Source organism: Tachyglossus aculeatus, chromosome 22, assembly GCF_015852505.1.
Source record: "Tachyglossus aculeatus isolate mTacAcu1 chromosome 22, mTacAcu1.pri, whole genome shotgun sequence".
In the NCBI taxonomy this organism is placed as follows: Eukaryota; Metazoa; Chordata; class Mammalia; order Monotremata; family Tachyglossidae; genus Tachyglossus; species Tachyglossus aculeatus.
This window is the reverse complement of record NC_052087.1, coordinates 54129751-54152157: the sequence shown is the minus strand read 5'-3', so window position 1 is coordinate 54152157 and position 22407 is coordinate 54129751. Positions and strand designations below refer to the sequence as shown.

At 50.9% G+C, this 22407-nt stretch overlaps 1 protein-coding gene across 2 annotated transcripts in view; it reads left to right on the top strand.

The window, feature by feature from the left end:
• The window catches only part of SLC25A22 (solute carrier family 25 member 22), a 59787-nt gene that overhangs the window by 27662 nt on the left and 9718 nt on the right, over window positions 1–22407 (top strand). For both annotated transcript variants that reach the window (XM_038764314.1, XM_038764313.1), the window contains exons 3-7: window positions 342–467; window positions 810–865; window positions 4342–4432; window positions 9526–9644; window positions 13679–13826. In XM_038764314.1, the coding sequence (XP_038620242.1) occupies window positions 342–467; window positions 810–865; window positions 4342–4432; window positions 9526–9644; window positions 13679–13826 (540 nt within the window). The remainder of the gene's footprint in view (window positions 1–341; window positions 468–809; window positions 866–4341; window positions 4433–9525; window positions 9645–13678; window positions 13827–22407) is intronic.

Below are 22407 nucleotides of genomic sequence, written 5' to 3'. Positions count from 1 at the left end.
CTCATCCCGGACCACCCCTCTCCCCACCGCCGACCCCCGGGGTTCGGCCTTGTACCCCTCTTTAGGTCTGGAGGGAGACCCCACCCTTTCTCTCACCCCCAGACCCCTTAAAACCACCGGATCCGAGAGGCCCCGACTCTCCGGGCCTCGTCCTGGTCTCTCTGCCCACCCCTGCATCGGAGGGGAGGAGAAGGGGGACACAGGGGGCCGGGGGGGGGGGGGGGGGGTGATGGACGCAGCCCCTCCCTGCAGCCGAACGCCGGGGCCCTTCCTCGGGTGGGAGAGGAGCCCCCCACCCTGACCCCCCTGGTGGGGGGGTCTTCCCTTCCGTGCCTCGGCAGTTTGCCAGCCAAGCTGATCAATGGAGGGATAGCCGGCCTGATTGGGGTCACCTGCGTGTTCCCCATCGACCTCGCCAAGACACGCCTGCAGAACCAGCAGAATGGGCAACGCATGTACACGAGCATGTGAGTCGCGGGGACCGCCCCCACCCGCCGCGGACCCAGGACCCCACTGCGCCAGCCCCCCAATCCTGGACCCCCGGGGAACCTCCATGCTGAGTCACGCCGGGGCTGGGGACAGAGTGGGCGGCCCGTGGCGGGTGTGAAGCGGGGGGCCCCGGGGGGCAGCCGGCACTGGGCACCAGACCCAGGAGAGCAGGCCCCTGGCCGAGCTGTGGGCTTCTGGGACCCTCTGGGGAGGGAGGTAAACCGAGTCACCGGATGAGGGCCGCTGGGATCCAGAGGTGACGTCAGGAGGACGGATGGGGCCCGGGGTCCGCGCGCCAACTGGCTCCTCTCTCCCCACAGGTCCGACTGTCTCATCAAGACCATCCGCTCCGAGGGCTACTTTGGCATGTACCGAGGTGAGGGTCCCCGCCTCGCCCCGTCAAGGGTGGCACCGGTGTCCGGCTCCAGAGAGAACCAGAGTGGACAAGGGGCTGGAGACGGGGAAGACCCCTCCCCTGCCTCCTGTCTGCTCTCTCGGGGGGCTCCGAGAAGGCCCGGTGGGACCCCCAGAAAAGAACCCTCCAATGTCTGAGTTCAAATTGAGCCGGACCCTCCTGCGGGGTCATTGGGCCCTGAGGTCCGCAAGGGAGAGGAGGGAGTGAGTGAGGAAGCTGCTGAGATGGCTACCGGGGCCAGCCTCCCAATCCCACGCTGGACCGCTCACAGGCTCTGCTGGAGTTCGGTTTCCACGGAAACGGGCCCGGCTCCGGACATTCGGGAGCCGGGCCGGCCCATCAGCTGACCGTCTCTCCGCTTTCCGTGGCTCGGAAAAGGGAGAGGGGCCTGGCCCCCCGACTGGGGATTGGCCAAGGGGAAAGGTGGACATGAACGTGTGTGCCTGTGCATGTCTGTGCCTTTAAAATTTTTTTTACGGTATTTATTAAGCGCTTACTATATGCCTGGCACTCTACTAAGCACTGGGGTAGATACAGGCTAATCGGGTCGGACACAGACCCTGTCCCCCATGGCGCTTACCATCTCAATCCCCATTTTCCAGATGAGAGAACTGAGGCCCAGAGAAATGACTTGCCCAAGGTCACCCAGCAGACGAGTGGCAGAGCCGGGAGTAGAACCCAGGTCCTTCTGTCCCAGGCCCGGGCTCTAGCGCTGCTTCTCTGTGCCTTTCCCCAAGGCGGGCTGGTGATTTGAACCCAGGGCCGGAGGACGGGGAGGGAGCTGTCAGAGCCCCAGGGATTAAGCATCCCCTTCCTTAGGCCCGGCCGGTCTTCTGGGCTTCTGACTGAGTGGGTGGAAGTTCATTCAGTCGTATTTATTGAGCGCTTACTGTGTGCAGAGCACTGGACTAAGCTCTTTGGAAGTAGAACAATAGAACAGACACATTCATTCATTCGTTCAATCGTACTTATTGAGCTCGGACTGTGTGCAGAGCACTGGACTAAGCGCTTGGGAAGTACAAGTTGGCAACATATGGAGACGGTCCCTACCCAACAACGGGATCACAGTCTAGAAGGGGGAGACAGACAACAAAACAAAACATATTAACAAAATAAAATAAATAGAATAGTAAAAATATGTACTATGTGCAAAGCACTGTTCTAAGTGCTGGGGAGGATACAAGGTGATCAGGTTGTCCCACGTTGGGCTCACAGTCTTAATCCCCATTTTACAGATGAGGGAACTGAGCTCCTTGTGGTCACGGAATGTGTCTATTATTATACTGTCATAATAATAACGATGGTATCTCTTAAGCGCTTACTGTGTGCCAGGCACTGTACTAAACACTGGGGTGGAGACAAGCAAATCGGGTTATGTACAGTCCCTGTTCCACGTGGGGCTCACAGTCTCCACCCCAGTACTGAGCTTAAAGCTTATTTTAGTTTATTATAGCTTATTTTAGACTGTGAGCCCACTGTTCGGTAGGGACTGTCTCTATATGTTGCCAACTTGTACTTCCCAAGCGCTTAGTACAGTGCTCTGCACACAGTAAGCGCTTAATAAATACAATTGATTGATTGATTGATTGATTATAGTCTGCAGGGTGACTTAGTGGCTAGAACCTGGAAGTCAGAAGGACCTGGGTTCTAATCCCGGCTCCGCCCCACGTCTGCCGGGCGACCTTGCCCAAGTCACTTCACTTTTCTGTGCCTCAGTTCCCTCATCTGTAAAACGGGGTTAAGAGCGTGAGCTCCACGTGAGGTGGATAATCAAATCCAACCTGATTATCTTGGATCTACCGCAGCACTTAGAACAGTGCTTGGCCCATTATAAGCGCTTCACAAGTACCGTAATTATTATTATTGAGTGACGTAGAGGGAGGCTCCAGGCAGAGATAGGCTCTCAGAGCCGTGCCAGTCACCCTCAGCTGGGCATTTCTGGGCACACTAGGCGAAGGGCACTGCTGGCCTGGGGTTTCTGGGGTCCAGGAGGAGCGGGGGATTATCCTCTAAGGGGTTTCGCGTGGAGAGAACCTGGCTTCATCTGCTTTCGGGCAAACACAACCCCCACAAGATTCCCAACTCCGCACTTTCGGCTTCAAGGCTGTCCATCCCCTCGCCCCCTCCTACCTCCCGTCCCTTCTGTCCTTCTGCAGCCCAGCCCGCACCCTCCGCTCCTCTGCCGCCGCTCACCTCCTCACCGTTAGGCCTCGTTCTCACCCGTCCCGCCGTCGACCCCCGGCCCACGTCCTCCCCCTGGCCCGGAATGCCCTCCCTCGGCACATCCGCCAAGCTAGCTCTCTTCCTCCCTTCAAAACCCTACTGAGAGCTCACCTCCTCCAGGAAGCCTTCCTAGACCGAGCCCCCTTTTTCCTCTCCTCCTCCCCATCCCCCCTACCCTACCTCCTTCCCCTCCCCACAGCACCTGTATATATGTTTGTACAGGTTTATTACTCTATTTTACTTGTCCACATTTACTATTCTATTTATTTTGTTAATGATGTGCATTTAGCTTTAATTCTATTTGTTCTGATGGTTTTGACACCCGTCCACGTGTTTTGTTTTGGTGTCTGTCTCCCCCTTCTAGACTGTGAGCCCACTGTTGGGTAGGGACCGTCTCTAGATGTTGCCAACTTGGACTTCCCAAGCGCTTCGTCCAGTGCTCTGCACACAGTAAGCGCTCTATAAATACGATTGAATGAATGACTGAATGAACGAATGAAACTCCACCGTTTGCCAGCTGGGTGGCTCTGGAGAAAGAATCAATCAATCAATCGTATTTCTTGAGCGCTTACTGTGTGCAGAGCACTGGACTAAGCGCTTGGGAAGTACAAGTTGGCAACATATAGAGGCGGTCCCTACCCAACAGTGGGCTCACAGTCTAAATGAAGGGAGAATCCCTCCCATCGGGTGCCCTGGAAGGGCCGGGAAGAGGCGGGCAAGGCCTGGGGGTGGTCCGGGGATCCCGTGGGGGAGAGATCGGGTGGCAGGACCGCAGCCGGGGCACGTTCCGTGCCCGTGGGATCACAGGCACTGGGCCCACGTCCTCTGGCTGCCCTCGTCGTCCAAGGTCGTCCTCTGGCTCCCGGAATAGCCGCCCTCCGGGGACTCCGAGGGAGGAGATCCGTTCAGGCCACGGCGGGAGGGAGGACGCCGTGCCAATCCCACCCGCCTGCTCTCCCCCTTCCCAATCCGGTGGGGGTGGGCGGGCGGAAGGAGGGCGATGGGGCCCCGGCCGTCCCCTCCCCGTCGCCCGTCTCCTGTTTCTCTTGTCTTCTTCCCTGGCGTTGGCTCGGACCTCGGGGAATCTGGGATGTAGAGGAAAGGGGACTAGGCCGGGGGTAGGGGCGGGATCCCAGGGGCAACTGGCAGAGGGTGGTGGCATCCCCCGCCCCCCTGACTTCTTCCTCCCCTTCCTCCTCCTCCTCCTCCCCCAGGGGCCGCGGTGAACCTGACTCTCGTCACGCCGGAGAAAGCCATCAAGCTCGCCGCCAACGACTTCTTCCGACACCACCTGGCCAAGGATGGGTGAGTGGGCGTGGCGGGGGCAGGAGGGCGGCAGAAAGGCGTGGAACGGAGCCAGTCCGCAGCGTGGCTCGGTGGGAAGAGCCCGGGCTTTGGAGTCAGAGGTCAAGCAATCAATCAATCGTATTTATTGAGCGCTTACTGTGTGCAGAGCACTGTACTAAGCGCTTGAGCAGTCCAAGTTGGCAACATATAGAGACGGTCCCTACCCAACAGCGGGCTCACGGTCTAGAAGGGGGAGACAGGGAACAGAACAAAACATATTAACAAAATAAAATAAATAGAATAGATATGTACAAGTAAAATAAAGAAATAGAGTAAAAAATATGTTCAATCAATCAATCGTATTTATTGAGCGCTTACTGTGTGCAGAGCACTGTACTAAGCACTTGGGCAGTCCAAGTTGGCAACATATAGAGACGGCCCCTACCCAACAGTGGGCTCGCGGTCTAGAAGGGGGAGACAGGGAACAGAACAAAACATATTAACAAAATAAAATGAATAGATATGTACAAGTAAAATACAGAAATAAAGAGAGTAAAAAATACATACAATCAATCAATCAATCGTATTTATTGAGCGCTTACTGTGTGCAGAGCACTGTACTAAGCGCTTGGGAAGTCCAAGTTGGCAACATCTAGAGACGGCCCCTACCCAACAGTGGGCTCGCGGTCTAGAAGGGGGAGACAGGGAACAGAACAAAACATATTAACAAAATAAAATGAATAGATATGTACAAGTAAAATAAAGAAATAAAGAGAGTAAAAAATACGTACAATCAATCAATCAATCAATCGTATTTATTGAGTGCTTACTGTGTGCAGAGCACTGGACTAAGCGCTTGGGAAGTCCAAGTTGGCAACATCTAGAGACAGTCCCTACCCACCAGTGGGCTCACAGTCTAAAAGGGGGAGACAGAGAACAAAACCAAACATACTAACAAAATAAAATAAATAGAATAGATATGTACAGGTTAAATAAATAAATAAATAGAGTGTTTCCAGGCCCGGGGGTCGACGGCTTAGGGACGGGCGGAGCGGGGGTCGCATGGGGTGTGCCGGCCCTCGGGCCCCCTGGGACGGGGGGCAAAGCTCCCTTATCACCTTGGCATCCGCCGTCTTCGCCCGCCGCTTCCAGCGGTACAGCTCCGGCCTGCTTCCCGGGAAGGCCATGCCACGGTCCCGCGGGGCCCCGTGGGGAACTCCCACTCTCAGAGAGCCCCGCACCCCGGAGGTTGCCGGGTACAAACATATATACATATATCAATCAATCAATCGTATTTATCGACGGGTTCAAATCCCGGCTCCGCCAATTGGCAGCTGGGTGACTTTGGGCAAGTCACTTCCCTTCTCTGGGCCTCAGTTCCCTCATCTGTAAGATGGGGATTAAGACCGTGAGCCCCTCGTGGGACAACCCGATCACCTTGTAACCTCCCCAGCACTTAGAACAGGGCTTTGCACATAGTAAGCACTTAACAAATACCATTATTATTATTATTATCCCAGAGGTTGGGCAGGGCCCTGGGGCTGCGCAGGATTCCACCAAACCATCCTAAAATGACTAAGCGGGAAACAGTGTGGCCTAGGGGGAAGAACCCGGGCCTGGGAGCTAGAAGACCTACCTGCTGGGTGCTGTGTGACCTTGAGTGAGTCACTTCACTACTCTGGGCCTCAGTTCCCTCATCTGTAAGATGGGGATTAAGACTGTGAGCCCCCCGTGGGACAACCTGATCACCTTGTAACCTCCCCAGCACTTAGAACAGTGCTTTGCACATAGTAAGCACTTAACAAATACCATTATTATTATTATTATTATTATTATTTTTATTATCCCAGAGGTTGGGCAGGGCCCTGGGGCTGTGCAGGATTCCACCAAACCATCCTAAAATGACTAAGCGGGAAACAGTGTGGCCTAGGGGAAAGAACCCGGGCCTGGGAGCTAGAAGACCCACCTGCTGGGTGCTGTGTGACCTTGAGTGAGTCACTTCACTTCTCTGGGCCTCAGTTCCCTCATCTGTAAGATGGGGATTAAGACTGAGCCCCTCGTGGGACAACCTGATCACCTTGTAACCTCCCCAGCTCTTAGAACAGTGCTTTGCACATAGTAAGCATTTAACAAATACCATTATTATTATTATTATCCCAGAGGTTGGGCAGAGCCCTGGGGCTGTGCAGGATTCCACCAAACCATCCTAAAATGACTAAGCGGGAAACAGTGTGGCCTAGGGGGAAGAACCCGGGCCTGGGAGCTAGAAGACCTACCTGCTGGGTGCTGTGTGACCTTGAGTGAGTCACTTCACTTCTCTGGGCCTCAGTTCCCTCATCTGTAAGATGGGGATTAAGACTGTGAGCCCCTTGTGGGACAACCTGATCACCTTGTAACCTCCCCAGCTCTTAGAACAGTGCTTTGCACATAGTAAGCATTTAACAAATACCATTATTATTATTATTATCCCAGAGGTTGGGCAGAGCCCTGGGGCTGTGCAGGATTCCACCAAACCATCCTAAAATGACTAAGCGGGAAACAGTGTGGCCTAGGGGGAAGAACCCGGGCCTGGGAGCTAGAAGACCTACCTGCTGGGTGCTGTGTGACCTTGAGTGAGTCACTTCACTACTCTGGGCCTCAGTTCCCTCATCTGTAAGATGGGGATTAAGACTGTGAGCCCCCCGTGGGACAACCTGATCACCTTGTAACCTCCCCGGCACTTAGAACAGTGCTTTGCACATAGTAAGCACTTAACAAATACCATTATTATGATTATTGTTATTATTATTATTATTATTATCCCAGAGGTTGGGCAGGGCCCTGGGGCTGCACAGGATTCCACCAAACCGTCCTAAAATGACTAAGCGGGAAACAGTGTGGCCTAGGGGGAAGAACCCGGGCCTGGGAGCTAGAAGACCTACCTGCTGGGTGCTGTGTGACCTTGAGTGAGTCACTTCACTTCTTCCCTGTGCCAGAAGGTCATAGGTTCTCATCCCTGCCCCATCATTGATCTGCTGTATGACGACTTTGGATAAATCACTCCTCTGGGCCTCAGTTCCCTCATCTGTAAAATGGGGATTGAGACAGTGAGCTCCACGTGGGACCGGGTCTGCGCCCAACCCGATTTGCTCGTCTCCATTCCAGCCCTTGGCACACTGTTGGGTGCCGGGCACTGTAGTAAGCGCTGGGGTGGAGACAAGCAAATCGGGTTGGACACAGGACCTGTCTCACAGTCGCAATCCCCCTGCAGATGAGGGAACTGAGGCACAGAGAAATCATCATCATCATCATCAATCGTATTTATTGAGCGCTTACTATGTGCAGAGCACTGTACTAAGCGCTTGGGAAGTACAAGTTGGCAACATATAGAGACAGTCCCTACCCAACAGTGGGCTCACAGTCTAAAAGAAATGAAGTGACTTGCCCAAGGTCACACACAGCAGACAAGTGGGAGAGCTGGGACTCGAACCCAGGTCTTCTGGGCGCGGGTGGGCTGCTTCCTTTTGGCTGAGGGGCCTTTTGGGGCGTTTTCGGTCAGTTTGGCCGGACCCCGGCAGGAAGGGAAGGGGGCTGTCCCACCGCCTCCCTGTCTCTTGTTGTCCCAGAGCTGGACTGGGCACCTCCCTCTGTGCCACCCTCTGCTCCCCCCATCAGTCGTCATGGTGGACGCCCCCTCCTCCCCCAGCCCGGGCCACCCTCTGCCCTCCAGACGCCCCCGTGGCCCCACGTGGGAGAAGAGGTGCGGCCCGGCGGATCCTGGGCACCGAGGGGCAGGGCGAAGGTTGGCACCACCGCCCGTCCCCGCCCTTGGCTCTCTGCCACTAGAGCCTGGGTGCTCTTGGGCCTTGGGGCTCCTGCTCTTTACCTCAGTTTCCCCAGGAGGGGTGGGTCTAGAGGACAGTTTGGGCTTGGGGCACTGCCAACTTGTACTTCCCAAGCGCTTAGTACAGTGCTCTGCACACAGTAAGCGTTCAATAAATACGATTGATTGAGAGGGCAGCATGGCATTGTTGCAGATAGAGCATGGGTCTCGGCGTCCAAAGGTCGTGGGTTCTAATGCCGGCCCCGCCAAATGTCCGCCGTGTGCGACCTTGTGGGAGTCCCTTCGCCGAAGCAGCTTGACTCAGTGGAAAGAGCCCGGGTTTTGGAGTCAGAGGGCATGGGTTCAAATTCCGGCTCCGCCAATTGTCAGCTGTGTGACTTCGGGCAAGTCACTTCACTTCTCTGGGCCTCGGTGACCTCATCTGGAAAATGGGGATTAAGACTGTGAGCCCCCCGTGGGACCACCTGATTCATTCATTCATTCAATCGTATTTATTGAACGCTTACTGTGTGCAGAGCACTGTACTAAGCGCTTGGGAAGTACAAGTTGGCAACACATAGAGACGGTCCCTGTAACCTCCCCAGCGCTTAGAACAGCGCTTTGCACGTAGTAAGCGCTTACTAAATGCCATTATTATTATTATTATTCTCTTTGCCTCAGTTTCCTCACCTGTAAAATGGGTGTGAAGACTGTGAGCCCCACGTGGAACAGGGACAGTCCAACCTGATGGCGTTGTATCGACCTCAGCACTCGGAACAGTGCTTGGTGCATCATCATCAATCGTATTTATTGAGCGCTTACTATGTGCAGAGCACTGTACTAAGCGCTTGGGAAGTACAAATTGGCAACATATAGAGACAGTCCCTACCCAACGTAGTGAGCACTAGCAAGTACTATCATGATAATTATTTTTATTCCCATTTTCTGGCGGGGGAAGACGGAGGCCCCGGGAGGCGGTTTGGGGAGCGGGCAGCAGGTGCCCCTGCTGACCCTCTTACCTCCTTCCCTTTCCCACAGCACCTGTATATATGTATATATGTTTGTACATATTTATTACTCTATTTATTTATTTGACTTGTCCATATCTATTCTATTTATTTTATTCTGTTAGTATGTTTGGTTTTGTCCTCTGTCTCCCCCTTTTAGACTGTGAGCCCAATGTTGGGTAGGGACTGTATCTCTATGTTGCCAATTTGTACTTCCCAAGCGCTTAGTCCAGTGCTCTGCACATAGTAAGCGCTCAATAAATATGATTGATTGATTGATTGACCCTCGCGGCCGTCCTTAGGAAGAAGCTGACGCTGCTGAAGGAGATGTTGGCCGGTTGTGGCGCGGGCACGTGCCAGGTCATTGTCACAACCCCCATGGAGATGCTGAAGATCCAGCTGCAGGACGCCGGACGCATCGGTAACCCAGGCCGGGCGCGGGGGGCCGGGAGGGAGGGGCCCCACCTGGGCCGGAGGGTCCCCCGGCGGGGGCAGCTGCCAGCCCACGGACCCCAGGGCCTCAGTTTCCCTTCCGGGGGTGGGCACCGGTCAGGGCGGGGGCTTGCGGGTGAGACGGTGACCCTTCCCTCTGCGCTGCCCCGGGGGGACCAGGTGGATCGGGCGGAGGGCCGGGGGGGAGACTGGCAGAGCTGGGGGCGAAGAGCGGGTCCCCCGGGTTGGGTTGGGGGGTCTCCAGAGAAGCAGCATGGCTCAGTGGAAAGAGCCCGGGCTTTGGAGTCGGAGGGCGTGGGTTCAAATCCCGGCTCCCCCACTTGTCAGCTGGGTGACTTGGGGCAAGTCGCTTCACTTCTCTGTGCCCCAGTTCCCTCATCTGTAAGATGGGGATTAAGACTGTGAGCCCCACGTGGGCCAACCTGATCGCCTTGTAACCTCCCCAGCGCTTAGAACAGTGTTTGGCACATAGTAAGCACTTAATAAATGCCATCATCATTATTATTATTATGTGGAGTTGGAGGTCACGGGTTCAAATCCCGGCTCCGCCACTTGTGAGCTGGGTGACTTTGGGCAAGTCGCTTCACTTCTCTGTGCCTCAGTTCCCTCATCTGTAAAATGGGGATGAAGACTGTGAGCCCCACGTGGGCCAACCTGATCGCCTTGTAACCTCCCCAGCGCTTAGAACAGTGCTTTGCACGTAGTAAGCGCTTAATAAATGCCATCATTATTGGTTTTATTATTTGGAGTCGGAGGTCATGGGTTCAAATCCCGGCTCCGCCACTTGTCAGCTGACTTTGGGCAAGTCGCTTCACTTCGCTGTGCCTCAATTACCTCATCTGTAAGATGGGGATTAAGACTGTGAGCCCCACGTGGGACAACCTGATCACCTTGTATATCCCCCCCGACCCCAGTGCTTAGAACAGTGCTTTGCACATAGTAAGCGCTTAATAAATGCCATTATTATTATTATTATTATCCATCTTGCCCCCGCAAAGTTGGCATGTGAAGCAGCACAGCGTAGCGGCTAGAGCCTGGGCCTGGGCATCACGAAGCCATGGATTCTAATCCTGGGCATCACAAGGTCATGGATTCTAATCCTGGCTCTACCCCTTGTCTGCCACGTCACCTTGGGCAAGTCACTTCACTTCTCTTGGGCCTCAGTTTCCTCATCTGGAAAATGGGGGTGGAGACCCTGAGCCCCACAGGGGACCGGGACGGCGTCCAACCCAATTGGCTTCTAACCGCCCCCAAGGCTTAGTACCGTGCCCGGCATGTATGTTTGTACATATTTATTACTCTATTCATTTATTTTACTTGTCCATATCTATTCTATTTATTTTGTTAGTATGTTTGGTTTTATCTCCCCCTTTTAGACTGTGAGCCCACTGTTGGGTAGCGACTGTCTCTAGATGTTGCCACTTTGTACTTCCCAAGCGCTTAGTACAGTGCTCTGCACACCGTAAGCGCTCAATAAATAGGATTGATGATGATAGTAAGCCCTTAACAGATACCATAATTATTATGATTGTGACTCAGTCCGGCAGGGAACGGTGGGTAGCATCGAGAGGGGAGGGACCGGCCCCCCGACCCTCAGCGTCTAAACCTCTTCTCTGCCTTGCAGAGGGGCATGGCGTGACTTCGGGGTGCCCGCCCCCAAACTGCCTGGCGGGACCCTCCCCGGGCCAGCGGGAGCTGAACTGAGCGGCTGGTATTTTCTTTGCCTCTTTGTGAGAGTTGTCTCCCCCATTTCCCCCCCAAACCTGATTTTTGGGGCTCCAGGCTGAGCCCGTCAGCCCTCGCTTTGCTGCCCGAGGATGCCAGGGGTCGGAGCGGATTTCGGGGGGTTGGGGGAGACGGCCAGGAACGATCAAGGAAAAGCAGCGAGGCCCCGTGGATCGAGCGCGGCAGTCGGAAGGACCTGGGTTCTAATCCTGGCTCTGCCGCGCATCTGCTGGGTGACTTGGGGCAAGTCACTCTCTCCTCTGGGCCTCAGTTACCTCGTCTGTGAAATGGGGATTGAGACCGTGAGCCCCACGTGAAACCGGGACCGTGTATAACCCGATTTGCTTGGGTCGACCCCGGCGCTTAGTACGGTGCCTGGCACGTAGTAAGTGCTTAACAGATACCGTTGTTATTATTTATTATTGAGAAGCAGCGTGGCTCAGTGGAAAGAGCAAGGGCTTTGGAGTCAGAGGTCGTGGGTTCAAATCCCGGCTTCGCCAACTGTCGGCTGTGTGACTTTGGGCAAGTCACTTCACTTCTCTGTGCCTCAGTTCCCTCATCTGTAAAATGGGGATAAAGACTGTAAGCCCCCTGTGGGACAGCCCGATCACCTCGTAACCTCCCCAGCGCTTAGAACAGTGCTTTGCACATAGTAAGCACTTAACAAATGCCATCATTATTATTATTCTAATCCCTGCTGCGCCATTCATCTTCTTGGGAAGGTCACTTCACTTCTCTGGGCCTCAGCTACCTCTTCTGGAAAATGGGGGTAATGGTATTTGTTAAGTGCTTACTATGTGCCAAGCACTGTTCATTCATTGTCGTATTTATTGAGCGCTTACTGTGTACTGAGCGCTTGGGAAGTACAAGTTGGCTTGGGAAGTACAAGCTGCACTGTTCTAAGCACTGGGGTAGAAACAAGGTAATAAGGTCCCACGTGAGGCTCACGGTCTTCATCCCCATTTTACAGATGAGGGAACTAAGGCCCAGAGAAGTGAAGTGACTTGCCCAAGGTCACACAGAGGCACAAGGCGGAGCCGAGACTAGAGCCCAGGCCCGGGCTCTTTCCACTAGGCCGCTCTGCTAAAACTGTGAGCCCCATGTGGGACACGGATTACGTCCAGCCCGTTTAGCTTGTAACTATCCCAGCTCTTAGAATGGCATTTGACACAAGAATACCATAATTATTATTGCTATTATTATTATTATTATTATTAGAAGCATCTCAGTCTAGAAGGCCCTCCTGTATCACCTGGAGCAGGTGACTTGCACCTCTTTACGATCTCAATTTCTGCGTTGTCCACCCGCCCCCCTGATGGACTGAGTATTCCTGGGGTCTTCCCTGGTTGGCCCCGAGTATTTAATAGGCTCTAGACTGTAAGCTAACCGTGGGCAGGGAATGTGTCTGTTGGATTGCTCTGTCGTCCTCTCCCAAGCGCTTCGTACAGTGCCCTGCACGCGGCAAGCGCTCAAGAAATACGATTAAGTGAATGATGGAATGAATCGGCTGGGAAAGCGCCTTGCAAATAGCCGGGCATCTGCCAGTCCACGGGGAAACTTCCATCATCCTGCCTTCCCTTCAGGGGAGCATCTGTTCCCGACGTCCCAAAATTTGCCAAGACTTCCAGAGGCCCCTTGGGTACGAAACCGTCCAGCACTGAGCACAGTGCTTGGCACATAGTAAGCGCTTCGTAGATACCATCATTATCATTTAGCTCGGCATTTGAGCCGGCGGGACGCTCCCCCCGCACCCCGCTTGGAAGAAGTGGGATCCATCCGCGGAGTGTCGTGGAGAGGGAGAGTGGGCAGCCGTCGTGGCTTTTAGACTGTGAGCCCACTATTGGGTAGGGGCCGTCTCTATATGTTGCCAACTTGGACTTCCCAAGCGCTTAGCCCAGTGCTCTGCACACAGTAAGCGCTCAATAAATCCGATTGATTGATTGATTGAGCTGGGAAAAGCTGTGTCTCTCTTTACGCTGGTTTCCCTCATCTTCCCTGAAAGTGGCGGTGGCTCCCGGAGCCAGGCTGGAGATTTCCGAACATCTGGGAATAATAATAATAATAGTATTTGTAGAGGCAAAGACTGAAAACTGGCAGCTAACCCCCGCCCGCCCCCCAGCCCCGCTAACCCGGAGGGGAGGGGGGCGGGACGGGTGGCCCACCCTTCCAAACAGGGCTCGATGACTCCGGTGGCTCCCCCCCATCCCTGTCCCGGTGCTCCCTGGGGGGGTCCGGAGGTGAACGTCCCGCTCCTCTCCCGTCGCCTCCCTCTCACAGCGGCCCAGAAGAAACTTCTGGCGGCCCAGGCTCCGGCGGAGACGGCGGCGGTGGAGACGAGGCCCACGGCCACGCAGCTGACGCGGGAGCTGCTCCGGAGTCGGGGCGTCGCGGGGCTCTACAAGGGCCTGGGGGCCACGCTGCTGAGGTAGGTGGGGGCTGGGGGCGGGCCCACTGACCGGGCGGGGGGCTCAGTCATCGGGAAACTGGGGATGAGATAATAATATTAATGACGGCATTTGTTAAGCGCTTACTATGTGCCAAGCACTGTTCTAAGCAGTGTTAATGCCTTCCCAGACTGAGCCCCTTCCTTCCTCTCCCCCTCGTCCCCCTCTCCATCCCCCCATCTTACCTCCTTCCCTTCCCCACAGTACTTGTATATATGTTTGTACATATTTATTACTCTATTTATTTATCATCATCATCGTAAATAGAATAGATATGTACAAGTAAAATAAATAAATAAATAAATAGAGAAATAAATATGTACAAACATCTATACATATATACAGGTGCTGTGGGGAATCAATCAATCAATCAATCGTATTTATTGAGCGCTTACTATGTGCAGAGCACTGGACTAAGCGCTTGGGAAGTACAAGTTGGCAACATATAGAGACAGTCCCTACCCAACGGTGGGCTCACAGTCTAAAAGGGGGAGACAGAGAACAAAACCAAACATACTAACAAAATAAAATAAATAGAATAGATATGTACAAGTCAAATAAATAAATAAATAAATAGAGTAGTAAATATGTACAAACATATCTACATATATACAGGTGCTGTGGGGAAGGGAAGGAGGTAAGATGGGGGGATGAAGAGGGGGACGGGGTGGAGAGAGGATTATCTTACTTGTGCATATCTATTCTATTTATTTTGTTAGTATGTTTGGTTTTGTTCTCTGTCTCCCCCTTCTAGACTGTGAGCCCACTGTTGGGTAGGGACCGTCTCTATGTGTTGCCGACTTGTATTTCACAAGCGCTTAGTACAGTGCTCTGCACACAGTAAGCACTCAGTAAATACGATTGATTGATTGATTCCCCACAGCACCTGTGTATATGTATAGATGTTTGTACATATTTATTTCTCTATTTATTTATTCATTTATTTTACTTGTACATATCTATTCTATTTATTTTATTTTCTTGGTATGTTTGGTTTTGCTCTCTGTCTCCCCCTTTTAGACTGCGAGCCCACTGTTGGGTAGGGACTGTCTCTGTATGTTGCCAACTTGTACTTCCCAAGCGCTTAGTACAGTGCTCTGCACTCAGTAAGCGCTCAATAAATACGATTGATTGGTTGACTGTTAAGCGCTTACTATGTGCAAAGCACTGTTCTAAGCGCTTGAGGGGATACAAAGTGATCAGGTTGTCCCACCTGTGGGGCTCACGGTCTTAATCCCCATTTTACGGATGAGGTAACTGAGGCTCGGAGAAGTTAAGTGACTTGCCCGAGGTCACCCAGCAGACATGTGGCAGAGCCGGGATTCGAACCCATGACCTCAGACTCCAAAGCCCGGGCTCTTTCCACTGAGCCACGCTATACGTGGTAATCAGATTGTCCCACGTGGGGCTCACAGTCTTCATCCCCATTTTCCAGATGAGGTGACTGAAGCCCAGAGAAGCGAAGTGACTTGCCCAGAGTCACACAGCTGACAAGTGGCGGAGGCGGGATTAGAACCCATGACCTCTGACTCCCAAGCCTGGGCTCTTTCCACTGAGCCCCGCTGCTTCTCTTCTTCCTGCCTAGACCGATTTCTTTTTATTCATGTCCGTCTCCCCCTCTAGACTGTGAACTCGTTGTGGGCAGGGAATGTGTCCGTTTATTCTGGTGTCCTCTCCCAAGTGCTTAGTACAGTGCTCTGCACACAGTAAGCGCTCAATAAATTTGACTGAATGAATGAACACCTATGAGGCAGCGTGGCTCAGTGGAAAGAGCCCGGGCTTTGGAGTCAGAGGTCGTGGGTTCAAATCCCAGCTCCTCCAACTGTCAGCTGTGTGACTTTGGGCAAGTCACTTAACTTATCCGTGCCTCAGTTCCCTCATCTGTAAAATGGGGATTAAGACTGTGAGCCCCCCGCCGTGGGACAACCTCATCACTTTGTATCCTCCCCAGCATTTAGAACAGTGCTTTGCACATAGTAAGCGCTTAATAAATGCCATTATTATTATTATTATGTCCTTATCTGTCATTTATTTATTTCTTTTAATGTCTGTGTGTCCCCCCCCCCGGCCCCGAACTGTCAGCTCATTATAGGTAGGGAATGTGTCTGTTGTTCTCTTGTCCTCTCCCAAGTGCTTAGTACGGTGCTCTGCACACAGTAAGCGCCCAATAAATACAATTGAATGATTGTGGGGCGGGGACTGTGTCCAATCTGATGATCTTATATCTACCTCAGTGCTTGGTAATGATATAATAATAGTGATGGTATTTGGTAAACGCTTACTACGTGCCAAGCATTCATTCAGGCGTATTTGTTGAGCGCCCACTGTGTGCAGAGCGCTGGACTAAGCACTTGGGAGACGACAATGCAACAATAAGCGGACACATTCCCTGCCCGCAACGAGCTGACAGTTTAGAGGGGGAAACTTTTAGACTGTGAGCCCACTGTTGGGTAGGGACCGTCTCTATATGTTGCCAATTTGTACTTCCCAAGCGCTTAGTCCAGTGCTCTGCACATAGTAAGCGCTCAATAAATACGATTGATGATGATAATAGAAATAAATAAATGAGGGATATCGGCATGGGGCTGGCAGCCGGGGATGAATTAAAGGGAGCAAGTCAGGGCGACGCAGTGGGAGAAGAGGAAATAGAATTTGTGAAGTGCTTACTATGTGCCAGGCACTGTGCTAAGCGCTGAGCCGGGGACCAGGTAATCAAGTTGGACTCAGTCCCTGTCCCATATGGGGCTGCCAGTCTTCACCTCCATTTTCTACATGAGGTAACTCAGACCCAGAGAAGTCAAGTGACTTCATTACTTAATATGTATATATGTTTGAACATATTTATTAATCAATCAATCAATCGTATTTATTGAGCGCTTACTGTGTGCAGAGCACTGTACTAAGCGCTTGGGAAGTACAAGTTGGCAACATGTAGAGACAGTCCCTACCCAATAGTGGGCTCACAGTCTAAAATTTATTTATTTATTTTACTTGTACGTATCTATTCTGTTTATTTTATTTTGTTAATACGTTCGGTTTTATTCCCTGTCTCCCCCTAGAGAGGGTCCCTACCCAACAGCGGGCTCACAGTCTAGAAGGGGGAGACAGACCACGAAACAAAACATATTAACAAAATAAAGTAAATAGAATAAATATGTACAAGTAAAATAGAGTAATAAATATGTACAAACATATATATATATATATATATATATATATATATATATATATATATATATATACAGGTGCTGTGGGGAGGGGAAGGAGGTAAGGCGGCGGGGATGGGGAGGAGAGGGAGAGGAAGGAGGGCGCTCAGTCTGGGCCCCCTGTGCGGAGCACTGTATTAAGTGCTTGGGAGAGGAAAATAGAACAGCCACATTCCCTGCCCACGCAAGTTTCCTGTCTAATAATAATAATAATGGCATTTATTAAGCGCTTACTATGTGCAAAGCACTGTTCTAAGCACTGAGCACCGTTCTAGAAGAAGGGTGTTCCCAGGGGAAGGAGCTCAGCTCTGGGAGGGGCGTAGCTCCGTCACTGGTTTACTGTGTGACCCCGGGCAAGTCATTATATGTTGCCAACTTGTACTTCCCAAGCGCTTAGTACAGTGCTCTGCACACGGTAAGCGCTCAATAAATACGATTGATTGATTGATTGATTGATTGAACTTCTCTGAGCCTGTTTTCTCGTTGGTAAAATGGGGATAAGGTTCCCTCCTCTTCCTCTTAGACGGCGAGCTTAGAGACGAGGGACTGTGTCCAACCTGATTATTTTGTGTCCGCCCACAGGGAGTGGGGAATCAATAATAATAATGGTATTTGTTAGGCGCTTACTATGTGCCAGGCACTGCACTAAGCGCTGGGGTGGATGCAGAATCATCAGATTGGACAGAGTACCCAGACTGTGAGCCCACTGTTGGGTAGGGACTTTCTCTATGTGTTGCCAATTTGTACTTCCCAAGCGCTTAGTACAGTGCTCTGCACATAGTAAGCGCTCAATAAATACGATTGATTGATTGATTGATCCATCATGGGCGTCGCACTCTAAATAGAAGGGAGGATTTAATCCCCGTTTTACAGATGTGGTAAATGAGGCCCTGAGAATTGGGGTGAACTGCCCCATTGGCACTATTAATTGTATTTATTGAGCGCTTACTGTGTGCAAAGCGCTTGGGAGGTTACAATATAACGTCAGACACGTTCCCTGCCCGTAACGAGCTCACAGTCTGCCTCATAACATACAAAGCGGCATGGCCTAGTGATGATGATGATGATGGCATGTGTTAAGCGCTTACTGTGTGCAAAGCACTGTTCTAAGCGCTGGGGGAGGTTACAAGGTGATCAAGTTGTCCCACAGGGGGCTCACAGTTTTAATCCCCATTTCACAGGTGAGGTAACTGAGGCACAGAGAAGTGAAGTGACTTGCCCAAAGTCACACAGCTGACAAGCGGCATGGCCTAGTGATGATGATGATGGCATGTGTTAAGCGCTTACTATGTGCAAAGCACTGTTCTAAGCGCTGGGGGAGGTTACAAGGTGATCAAGTTGTCCCACAGGGGGCTCACAGTTTTAATCCCCATTTCACAGATGAGGTAACTGAGGCACAGAGAAGTGAAGTGACTTGCCCCAAGTCACACAGCTGACAGTTGGTGGAAAGAAGCAGCGTAGCTCAGTGGAAAAGAGCCCGGGCTTTGGAGTCCGAGGTCATGGGTTCAAATCCCGGCTCCACCCATTGTCAGCTGTGTGACTTTGGGCAAGTCACTTCACTTCTCTGGGCCTCAGTTCCCTCATCTGGAAAATGGGGATGAAGACTGGGAGCCCCACGTGGGACAACCTGATCACCTTGCATCCGCCCCGGCGCTTAGAACAGTGCTTTGCACATAGTAAGCGCTTAACAAATACCAAAATTAAATTAAATTAAAGAACACAGGCTGGGAGTCAGAACACCTGGGTTTTAATCCCAGCTCTGCCACGTATCTGTTGTGGGACCTTGGACAAGTCACTTTACTTCCCTGGACCTTGGTTCCTTCATCTGCAAAATGGGGATTCAATACCTGTTCTTCCACCTACTTTGATTGTGAGCCCTATGTGGGATCTGCCCCAGCGCATAGTACAGTGCTTGGCACATACTGAGCACTTAAGAAATACCATTATTATCATGATATATCTTCTAGACTGTGAGCCCGTTCTTGGGTAGGAACCATCTCTATGTGCTGCCAACTTGTACTTCCCAAGCGCTTAGTACAGTGCTCTGCACACAGTAAGTGCTCAATAAATACGATTAAATGAATGAATGAATGATGCAGCAGATGCAAGATTAGAACCCAGGTCCTCGGACTTCTAGGCCTGTGCTCTTCCCACTAGGCCCTGCTACTTCCATACTTGATCAATTCTTTCCAGTGTTGTTGTTGTTGTTAATGGTATTTATTAAGCACTCTCCATGCGCCAGGCACTATACTAAGCGCTGAGATCGATACCAGTTAATGATGATGATGGTATTTGTTAAGCACGTACTATGTACTGGGCACTGTACTAAGCGCTGGGATGGACACAAGCAAATCATCATCATCAATCGTATTTATTGAGCGCTTACTATGTGCAGAGCACTGTACTAAGCGCTTGGGAAGTACAAATTCCCAAGGTTCAGGTTGGACACAGTCCCTGTCCCACATGAGGGGCTCAGTCTCAATCCCCATTTTACAGATGAGGGAACCGAGGTCCAGAGAAGTGAAGCGACTTACCCAAGGTCACACAGCAGACAAGTGGCAGAGCTGGGCCTCGGTTACCTCATCTGTAAAATGGGGATTAAGACTGTGAGCCCCACGGGGGACAACCTGATTACCTCTTATCTAGGCTTGGGAGTCAGAGGTCGTGGGTTCTAATCCCGGCTCCACCACCTGTCAGCCGAGTGACTTTGGGCAAGCCACTTCACTTCTCTGGCCCTCAGTTACTTGGTCGTGGGTTCTAATCCCAGCTCCACCACTTGTCAGCTGTGTGACTTTGGGCAAGGCGCTTCACTTTTCTGTGCCTCAGTTCCCTCATCTGCAAAATGGGGGTTAAGATTGTGAGCCCCCCGTGGGACAGCCTGATCACCTTGTATCTCCCCCAGCGCTTAGAACAGTGCTTGGCACATAGTAAGCGCTCAACAAATACCAACATTACTATTATTATTCGTCTGTAAAATGGGGAATAAGCCCGAGATTGAGCAGTTAATCCAGTTGAACACGGCCCCGGTGCCACACCGAACTCCCAGCCTTAATCTGCATTTTACAGATGAAGTAACTGAGGCCCAGAGAAGTGAAGTGACTTTCCCAAGGTCACCGAGCAGACAAGTGGCGGAGCCAGGATTAGAACCCAGGTCCTTCTGACTCCCAGCCCCGGACTCCAGCCACCAGGCCAAGCCGCTTCTTCCGGAGGGGGACGATACAGGCTCACAGACCCCGGGGGTCCCGGGCCCCTCTAGACTGTCAGCTCGTCCTGGGCAGGGAATGTGTCTGTTTATTGTCCTCAATCAATCAATCAATCAATCAATCGTATTTATTGAGCGCTTACTGTGTGCAGAGCACTGGACTAAGCGCTTGGGAAGTCCAAGTTGGCAACATCTAGAGACGGTCCCTACCCAACAGCGGGCTCACAGTCTAGAAGGGGGAGACAGAGAACAAAACCAAACATACTAACAAAATAAAATAAATAGAACAGATGTGTACAAGTAAAATAAATAAATAAATAAATAGGAGACAGACAACAAAACCAAACATACTAACAAAATAAAATAAATAGAATAGTAAAGTAAAATAAATAAATAAATAAATACAGTAATAAGTGTGTACAAACATATATCCATATAAAGTGCTTAGTACGGTGCTCTGCACCCAGTAAGCGCTCAATAAATGCAATTGAATAAATACGATCCAATGAGTGATTGAATGGGTTTGCCGCCCCTCCTTACTCATTTCTTCATCATCATCATCATCATCAATCGTATTTATTGAGCGCTTACTATGTGCAGAGCACTGTACTAAGCGCTTGGGAAGTACAAATTGGCAACATCTAGAGGCAGTCCCTACCCAACAGTGGGCTCACAGCCTAAAAGGGGGAGACAGAGAACAAAACCAAACATACTAACAATATAAAATAAATAGAACAGATATGTACAAGTCAAATAAATAAATAAATAGAGTAATAAGTATGTACAAACATATATCCATACAAAGTGCTTAGTACGGTGCTCTGCACCCGGTAAGCGCTCAGTAAATGCGATTGAATGAATAAATACGATCCAATGAGTGATTGAATGGGTTTGCCGCCCCTCCTTACTCATTTCTTCATCATCATCATCATCATCATCAATTGTATTTATTGAGCGCTTACTATGTGCAGAGCACTGTATTAAGCGCTTGGGAAGTACAAATTGGCAACATATAGAGACAGTCCCTACCTAACAGTGGGCTCACAGCCTAAAAGGGGGAGACAGAGACCAAAACCAAACATACTAACAAAATAAAATAAATAGAATAGGTATGCACAAGTAAAATAAATAAATAGAGTAATAAGTATGTACAAACATATATCCATATAAAGTGCTTAGTACAGTGCTCTGCACCCGGTAAGTGCTCAATAAATGCGATTGAATGAATAAATACGATCCAATGAGTGATTGAATGGGTTTGCCGCCCCTCCTTACTCATTTCTTCATCATCATCATCATCATCATCAATAGTATTTATTGAGCGCTTACTATGTGCAGAGCACTGTATTAAGCGCTTGGGAAGTACAAATTGGCAACATATAGAGACAGTCCCTACCTAACAGTGGGCTCACAGCCTAAAAGGGGGAGACAGAGACCAAAACCAAACATACTAACAAAATAAAATAAATAGAATAGGTATGCACAAGTAAAATAAATAAATAGAGTAATAAGTATGTACAAACATATATCCATATAAAGTGCTTAGTACAGTGCTCTGCACCTGGTAAGTGCTCAATAAATGCGATTGAATGAATAAATACGATCCAATGAGTGATTGAATGGGTTTGCCGCCCCTCCTTACTCATTTCTTCATCATCATCATCATCATCAATTGTATTTATTGAGCGCTTACTATGTGCAGAGCACTGTACTAAGCGCTTGGGAAGTACAAATTGGCAACATCTAGAGGCAGTCCCTACCCAACAGTGGGCTCACAGCCTAAAAGGGGGAGACAGAGAACAAAACCAAGCATACTAACAAAATAAAATAAATAGAATAGGTATGTACAAGTAAAATAAATAAATAAATAGAGTAATAAATATGTACATACATATATACAGGTGCTGTGGGGAAGGGAAGGAGGTAAGATTTCTTCCAACCTCTATGTGGTTGCTTAGCACGAGCAAACGTCGACGACCCAAGCATCCTCCCTCGCCCGGTCCCTGCCATTATCGCTCGACTGTGAGCCCACTGTTGGGTAGGGACTGTCTCTATGTGTTGCCAATTTGTACTTCCCAAGCGCTTAGTACAGTGCTCTGCACATAGTAAGCGCTCAATAAATACGATTGATGACGATGACTGGGGTCTGGGGGC